The 8,710-nt window shown below is 39.1% G+C and overlaps 1 protein-coding gene across 1 annotated transcript; it reads left to right on the forward strand.

Moving 5' to 3' along the window:
* Positions 1-6,140: 6,140 nt before the first annotated feature.
* Positions 6,141-7,102, forward strand: LOC106502446 (olfactory receptor 5M9-like). The gene is made up of 2 exons (XM_013966231.1): positions 6,141-6,255; positions 6,327-7,102. Exons 1-2 carry the CDS (start codon positions 6,141-6,143, stop codon positions 7,100-7,102), a joined length of 891 nt encoding a protein of 296 aa, XP_013821685.1.
* The last annotated feature ends 1,608 nt before the right edge of the window (positions 7,103-8,710 follow it).

Consider the following 8,710-nt stretch of genomic DNA (forward strand, 5'->3'; position numbering starts at 1 on the left):
ATTAATGCAGTCACATCTTTAATTTTTAGCCCTTTTTTGAAGAAGAGACTAAGATCTTACTTGTGGACCTATTTGTTCTCACAGTGTTTTATTGTCTGGAATTATATACTTGGGAAATATTACTATTTATATTAATAGTTGATATAAAAATTCATAAGAATATCTTGCTACCATAAGGACTTACAAGAATTTTTGCTGTTTAGGTTTTGCCTTTTATGTCTTCTCTACAAAGGCCAGTGATTTTCACATTGTGTTTTAAAATGTATCTGAATGGAATTGAAAGTATTGTGTCATTGGGAATGATTGTTAGTCCCAGTTCAGTCACTAAGTTGTGTCCTCCTCTTTGCCATCCCATGGACTGTAGGATTCTTTGGCATTGCCTTTCTTTGGGATTGGAATAAAAACTAACACTTTCCAGTCCTGTGGCCACTGCTGAGTTTTCCAAATTTGCTGGCATATCGAGTGCAGCACTTTCACAGCATCATCTTTCAGGATTTGAAATAGCTCAACTGGAATTCCATCACCTCCGCTAGCTTTGTTCGTAGTGATGCTTTCTAAGGCCCACTTGACTTCACATTCCAGGATGTCTGGCTCTAGATGAGTGATCACACCATCGTGATTATCCAGGTCATGAAGATCGTTTTTGTACAGTTCCTCTGTGTATTCTTGCCACCTCTTCTTAATATCTTCTGCTTCCGTTAGGTCCATACCATTTCTGTCCTTTATCGAGCCCATCTTTGCATGAAATGTTCCCTTGGTATCTCTAATTTTATTGAAGAGATCTCTAGTCTTTCCCATTCTGTTCTTTTTCTCTATTTCTTTGCATTGATGGCTGAAGAAGGCTTTCTTATCTCTTCTTGCTATTCTTTGGAACTCTGCATTCAGATGCTTATATCTTTCCTTTTCTCCTTTGCTTTTCACCTCTCTTCTTTTCACAGCTATTTGTAAGGCCTCCTCAGACAGCCATGTTGCTTTTTTGCATTTCTTTTCCATGGGGATGGTCTTGATCCCTGTCTACTGTACAATGTCATGAACCTCATTCCATAGTTCATCAGGCACTCTATCTATCAGATCTAGGCCCTTAAATCTATTTCTCACTTCTACTGTATAATCATAAGGGATTTGATTTAGGTCATACCTGAATGGTCTAGCGGTTTTCCCTACTTTCTTCAATTTAAGTCTGAACTTGGTAATAAGGAGTTCATGATTTGAGTCACAGTCAGCTCCTGGTCTTGTTTTTGTTGTCTGTATAGAGCTTCTCCATCTTTGGCTGCAAAGAATGTAATCAGTCTGATTTCAGTGTTGACCATCTGGTGATGTCCATGTGTAGAGTCTTCTCTTGTGTTGTTGGAAGAGGGTGTTTGCTATGACCAGTGCATTTTCTTGGCAAAACTCTATTAGTCTTTTCCCTGCTTAATTATGCATTCCAAGGCCAAATTTGCCTGTTACTCCAAGTGTTTCTTGACTTCCTACTTTTACATTCCAGTCCCCTATAATGAAAAGGACATCTTTTTTGGGTGTTAGTTCTATAAGGTCTTGTAGGTCTTCATAGAACTGTTTAACTTCAGCTTCTTCAGCATTACTGGTTAGGGCATAGACTTGGATTACTGTGATATTGAATGGTTTGCCTTGGAAACGAACAGAGATCATTCTATCTTTTTTGAGATTGCATCCAAGTACTGTATTTTGGACTGTTTTGTTGACTATGATGGCTACTCCATTTCTTCTGAGGGATTCCTGCCCACAGTAGTAGATATAATGGTCATCTGAGTTGAATTCACCCATTCCAGTCCATCTGTATGCAGGTCAGGAAGCAACAATTAGAACTGGACATGGAACAACAGACTGGTTCCAAATAGGAAAAGGAGTACATCAAGGCTGTATATTGTCACCCTGCTTATTTAACTTCTATGCAGAGTACATCATGAGAAATGCTGGACTGGAAGAAACACAAGCTGGAATCAAGATTGCTGGGAGAAATATCAAAAACCTCAGACATGCAGATGACACCACCCTTATGGCAGAAAGTGAAAAGGAACTAAAAAGCCTCTTGATGAAGTGAAAGAGGAGAGTGAAAAAGTTGGCTTAAAACTCAACATTCAGAAAATGAAGATCGTGGCATCCGGTCGCATCACTTCATGGGAAATAGATGGGGAAACAGTGGAAACAGGGTCAGACTTTATTTTTTTGGGCTCCAAAATCACTGCAGATGGTGACTGCAGCCGTGAAATTAAAAGACGCTTACTCCTTGGAAGAAAAGTTACGACCAACCTAGATAGTATATTCAAAAGCAGAGACATTACTTTGCCGACTAAGGTCCGTCTAGTCAAGGCTATGGTTTTTCCTGTGGTCATGTATGGATGTGAGAGTGGGACTGTGAAGAAGGCTGAGCACCAAAGAATTGATGCTTTTGAACTGCGGTGTTGGAGAAGACTCTTCAGAGTCCCTTGGACTGCAAGGAGATCTAACCAGTCCATTCTGAAGGAGGTCAGCCCTGGGATTTCTTTGAAGGAATGATGCTAAAGCTGAAACTCCAGTACTTTGGCTACCTCATGCGAAGAGCTGACTCATTGGAAAAGACTCTGATGCTGGGAGGGATTGGGGGCAGGAGGAGAAGGGGACGACAGAGGATGAGATGGGTTTATGGCATCACTGACTCAATGGGAACTCCGGGAGTTGGTGAAGGACAGGGAGGCCTGGCGTGCTGCGATTCATGGGGTCGCAAAGAGTCGGACACGACTGAGCCACTGAACTGAACTGGACTGTAGCATGCCACACTTCCCTGTCATTCACTATATTGAAGAAATAATTATACCTTTGCTGTGTTGTGTGTGTAAAATTCCTGGAAAGTTAATGAAAGTGATTTTTTGAAAATTCCAAATTATACATTATATATGCTTAATTGCTTTAAAAGATGATGCACAGTTATCTAATAAAGTGGCTCTCTATGAGAAGTTACTTCAGTCATCTGGCCCTAGGACTATGGGATCACTTAACCTTGAGAGGCATAGATAATGGTTGTCCAAGTACTCTGTTTTTCAGGCTCTATAGCCATGTCAAGCTCTTCTGGTTCAGCAAGCATGAATTATCAAAAGGATAACTTTTCTCCTTTTTTGGATGATAATCAAACTGCATTTTAAATGTAGAGAAATAGGATACTAGAAAAAGTTAGCAAAGAGGCAGTAGTGAGATAAGGTTGCCGAGTGCACCCCTCGAGCTCAGTTAGCTGGCCTGCGTTCCCGTCCGGCCGCTTTGCAGATGTCCATCGCAAGGAGAGCCTCTCAGTCTGCCAGTGCTTCAGTCTCCTCATTTCTCAGAAAGATATGCTGGTTAGGACCTCTCTCAGGGGACCTTTATTTATAACAGATTGTGTAAGGATTCAACAAAAGTTAGCTATTATCTTACCATAAAACTGAGACTGTTGCCACAAGAACAATTTTTTAAATAGATATTTTATTAGTTATGGACACAGTAATGCATTCTATGAAGCTGATCTGGAGATCAGGATGCTTAAAAATCATATGTGAATATCCCTGAATGTCTACAATAGACAACAACTAATGTAGTCAGTTTGAATTGTTCTAGAATGAATGAGACAAACTCTACTATCATGGAGCTAATGATTCTGAAAAGTGGAAGAAAAACCACATATCACGCAGGAAGGGAAACTGGAGAAGCAGTATTACTTCATGTTTCTTACATGCCTTGATGATTGTTTATGTATATTTAGTTGCTGTTGTTGTTCAGTCAATAAGTGATATTTGGCTATTGGAGACTCCATGGACTACAGCATGCCAGGGTCCTCTGTCCTTCACTATCTCCTAGAGTTTGCTCAGACTCATGTCTGACTTGGTGATGCTATCTAACGATCTCATCCTCTTATAATTAGTTGTACCAATGATCCAAATCAAACTCTGTTAATTAGGTAATTATGGGTCCACCAAGCAGAGGTAAGAGTTTTTATATGTGAAGAGTCTTGGTCTTAGCTCTATCTCCCAGTCCAAAGCAGTAACTCTCATCTGGTTCAGTTTACCCACATCTAGAAGCCAGAATACCTATGATCATGAAAACATAGGGAACAGGTGAACCCAGACCAGAACTGAAAGATCAGCGAATATGTTATGTGCCCAGATAATTTTCTCTATGGTGTATTTAATTCCCAATGAGTAATTTCAGGGGTAGGAAGAGTGTCTACTGAGATTAATCAACTTCCAAATTGTCAGTTGCTACTAGTTGGAGGGAGCCATGATACAATCATAGAGTTTATACACTTTTAAAAATAGCTCCTCTTCTAACTTTCTGTATTTTCATTTTCTTTTTCCTCAATGTTTTTACATAACTGGCTACTTGCCCATAGCTGAAAAGTGACCTCCTCAAAGAGATCTCATCCTGCCTCTTATTTTTGTATTTATCAGCAGGCTCCGTTTTCATCTCACAGTAGTTCCATTCCCTAAAGTGTCTCAATTCTGTATTTTTCATTCACTCCCTTTTCAAAAAGAATCAATTATGATGCAAACCAAACTCTTGTGTAGCTTGTTCACTTTCACATTACAAAACCTAGACTACTTCTAGATAGACTGTGATAATAATATAGCAAATATATTTGACATAACATTGGTTTTGATGTTTCTAAATGAATTATTATAAGCAATTATAATTACAGCCCATTTTATGTCATAATATTCCCTTCAAGCAATATTATTATGGGGATCTTAAATTCCCGAGATGATGTTAATCCTGCAAATGCATCCCTAAGTACTCAGAGCCGTTTACTTCTCAGAAGACTTATCTAGGGAAGTGTATTAAACAGAGAAAACATTCCTTGTGGACCTTTTAATTGTAATGACATTGCATTTGAAAATAAATAATTATACATATAATGGATTGTTGCTGAAAAGCAGTAGAATCTGAAATAAGACAATAATTCTAAAAGCATGGCACCTGAGTTTTATTTTACATGCACATAGCATTTATCTGTTGATATAATTTTGATATGGTGGTTGGACCACTTGCAGTTTACTTTTCTGAGATAACTGTTAAACTGATACAGTCTGTGTTGTTAAATACCGCTTACCTCATCCTGAAAGCAGCAGTGATCAAGCAAGTGAAAAATATAGCTAAATAAAATAAAACATGACTAGGATTTTCATAAGTTGAAAGCTTTTTATATCATATGCTGGCATAGTGTAGAAAAGTATGTCAATGACTAGATTGTAAGACCAAGGTTTAAGACAACCATCCCGTAAAATTGCGTAGATAAGAAGATATCTTCTGGATGTCCCTGGTGGCTCAGTGGATAAGAATATGCCTACCAATGTACGGGACATAAGTTCGATCCCTGGTTGGAGGAAGATTCCACCTGCGAGGGAGCAGCTAAGCCCGAGAGGCACAACCACTGAGCCTGCGCTCTAGAACCTGTGAGCCACAGCTATTTAAGCCTGCTCACCTGGAGTCAGGGCTCCACGACGGGGGAAGCCGCTGCAGCGAGAAGCCCACACACCCCAGCCAAGAGGAGCCCAAGCGCAGCCAAAAATAAAAATACAGTTTTTAAAAAGGAAATCTTCCAAGTCATAAGGAAATGAGTACGTTAATATTACATGTGCATCTGTATTAATTAGACGATGAGAGGCAACCGTCATACACAGAAACAGCACCCAATGGAATTTCAATGATTAACTCTTATTACTTCCCTGTTCAGCACAAAGTGGTTGTCTGACCTTATTGAGCATTCACATTTATGAGTCTCAGGTCATTTCCTATAAGACAATATGTGGAAATGGATTTGGTCATTCCCTGATGACTCTCAGCCTAGCTTCACTTCTGTTAGCACTCTATGATGTTAGCATCATTGAAATAGTTTAGCAAAAATAAGTGTGTAATACTAGTAGTATATGAATGTAATTGTCTGTTTTAGAGTTAAGAAACTAATAAGTATTTTAATAATTATCTATAAGTCCTATTAAAGGAAATAAATGTGATTATATACTCATATTAAACTTTGTGCAAAGTCTATGTTGATGTTTATATTATTTGAACTAGACTATTGATAAACATGACTCAAAATTTTCAAGAATAAAATAAATCAATTTGTTTCTTTTAATTTGTCCATAGGCAATGCAGACTGGGTCTAAGTGAAGGCAATGCCAAATTTCATAGATGTGACAGAATTTGTTCTTCTGGGGTTGACCAGTCATCAGGAGCTTCAAGTCCTCTTTACTGTGGTGTTTCTAATAGTTCACATGCTCACTCTGACAGGCAACATTCGTTTGATTTTCCAGTTCTCTTTACCGTGGTGTTTCTAGTGGTTTACATGCTCACTCTGATAGGGAACATTGGTCTGAGTGTTTTGATCAGCATCAGCCTCCAGCTTCAGCGCTCCATGCGCTTTTTCTTGAGTCTTTTGTCTTTTGTGGATGTGTGGTTCTCTTCCAGTGTCACTCTGAAGATGCTGGGAAACTTACTATCAGAGACAAAACCCATTTCCTGTGTGGGGTGTTTGGTGCAGTGCTGCTTCCTCATAGCCCTTGTCCACGTGGAAGCATGTATCTTGGCTGTGATGGCCTTTGATGGCTACATGGCCATCTGCAACCCTCTGCTTTATGGCTGTAAAATCTCCAGGACTGTCTGTGCTCGTCCCATCTCTGTGCCATATGTCTATGGGTTCTCTGTTAGCCTAACCTGCACACTGTGGACATACGGCCTGTGCTTCTGTGGAAGCTTTGAAATCAACCACTTCTATTGTGCTGACCCTGCTCTTATCAAGATTGCCTGTGGAGGGGTCCACATTAAAGAATACACCATGATTGTTCTTGCTGGGATGAATTTCACACATTCCCTCTCTGTGGTTCTCGTTTCCTGTGCCCTCATCATAGCAGCCGTGCTGCACATGCGCTCTGCCGATGGCAGGAGGAAGGCATTCTCCACGTGTGGGTCCCACCTGACAGCTGTTACCTTGTTTTATGGGACTCTCCTCTCCATGTATCTCAGGAGGCCCACTGAAGAGTCTGTGGAGCAGGGGAGGATAGTGGCTGTGTTTTACACCACAGTGATTCCCATGCTGAATCCCATGATCTACAGTTTGAGGAACAAAGCTGTGAAATAGGCGGTCAACAAAGCAATTGTCAAGGCAAACCTGAGGCAGTGGGCTTGCAGTACAGAATTCTGTGTGTGCCGCTTCCTGCTATGAATGTCCAGGCACTTAAATAACCCTGTTTAAAATAGACTGTATACAGGCAACACTTACATATACTAGAGGTCCAGTCTAACACAGCGATGGTTTACCCCATGAATGGACTCTCAGGACTAAGCCTCCTCTGTCTACATATGCAAACATCCTAACCCTGACCTATTATGTTAGTCACAGTATGTAAAATTGTGCTATTCATTCAAGGCAAACCTGAGGCAGTGGGCTTGCAGTACAGAATTCTGTGTGTGCCGCTTCCTGCTATGAATGTCCAGGCACTTAAATAACCCTGTTTAAAATAGACTGTATACAGGCAACACTTACATATACTAGAGGTCCAGTCTAACACAGCGATGGTTTACCCCATGAATGGACTCTCAGGACTAAGCCTCCTCTGTCTACATATGCAAACATCCTAACCCTGACCTATTATGTTAGTCACAGTATGTAAAATTGTGCTATTCATTCATCGGATAACTCATGAATACATTTGGATAAGCACACGTTAATTTGGAGGTATCTTTGTAAGAGCTGAATATGCTTTTTTAGTATATTTTCTATATATAATTGCTTTTCACTTGTTTTATAAGTAATATAAAATTTCATGAGAAAAAATTAAGACTTCATCACTTTTCCATGAATACAAAAGTTGGTGGATCCTCATTTACCAAGAAAGCTTTCAATAACATTCATACATGCATGGACTTTTGAAAACAAAAATGGATTCACAGTCTTCAACTAGTGTCATGAATCAATCAGAAAGTTAACTCTCAGTATAATTTACATTATTTGTGTTTCAAACAATCTCTTGATTCACTGTAACTCTACTCTTTGGTTTGGATTTTGGCTAGTTGTTTTTCTCTTCATTAATTTAAATAGGTGGAAAAGTTATGAGTAAAGCTTATCATGTCCTTCTCATAGTTTAAAAAGATGAAGCAATATGGATTTTTGTCATTTAAAATCTAACTTTTGATCAGAAGAATGTCCTGTTAAACAGTTAATTGCTATGATGAAGGTATTGTTTGATTCCAAATTCTTGTCACTAACATTACATTTTTTGGTCTGTATTTAGCACCTTAAGTCACGCTTTAAATAACTAGAGTGGATCAACCAGATAAGAATCTATGTAAAACCAAATGTCATTGCACTAGACATGTGTTAAAATGTGACCAGCACAGCTCAAACTGGTATCCATTGGGATCTGATTGCATGTTTACAATTCAATTTATGTTGATTTGTGTCCACTTAATCTACCTTCATTCTTAATATAAGTGGAATACATTTTTTGTCCTTGTTGACTCTTGCTAATAATAACAGCATAAAAGCAAATCAGAAGCAGAAGTAATTTCTCATGAACGAGTTTATTCTTATTTAAGGGCTAATCCAGTTAAAAGGGGTGCACAATTGAACATGTGTAGAAAGACTCTGAGAAATAACATTTACTCGAGGTAGTATCACTGGAAAGATGGATTCATTTAAGCACAGAAAGTATTGTTACTCAGGCTAATTTACTAAGTGCCCACAAGC

Source organism: Capra hircus, unplaced genomic scaffold (assembly GCF_001704415.2).
Source record: "Capra hircus breed San Clemente unplaced genomic scaffold, ASM170441v1, whole genome shotgun sequence".
In the NCBI taxonomy this organism is placed as follows: domain Eukaryota; kingdom Metazoa; phylum Chordata; class Mammalia; order Artiodactyla; family Bovidae; genus Capra; species Capra hircus.

What these genes read in the sequence shown, in the direction of transcription:
- LOC106502446 (XM_013966231.1), top strand. Translation starts at nt 6,141, where the DNA reads ATGCCAAATTTCATAGATGTGACAGAATTTGTTCTTCTGGGGTTGACC. An exon ending in TCACATGCTCACTCTGACAG is followed by an intron (nt 6,256 to 6,326) that starts GCAACATTCGTT and finishes TCACTCTGATAG; the next exon opens with GGAACATTGGTCTGAGTGTT.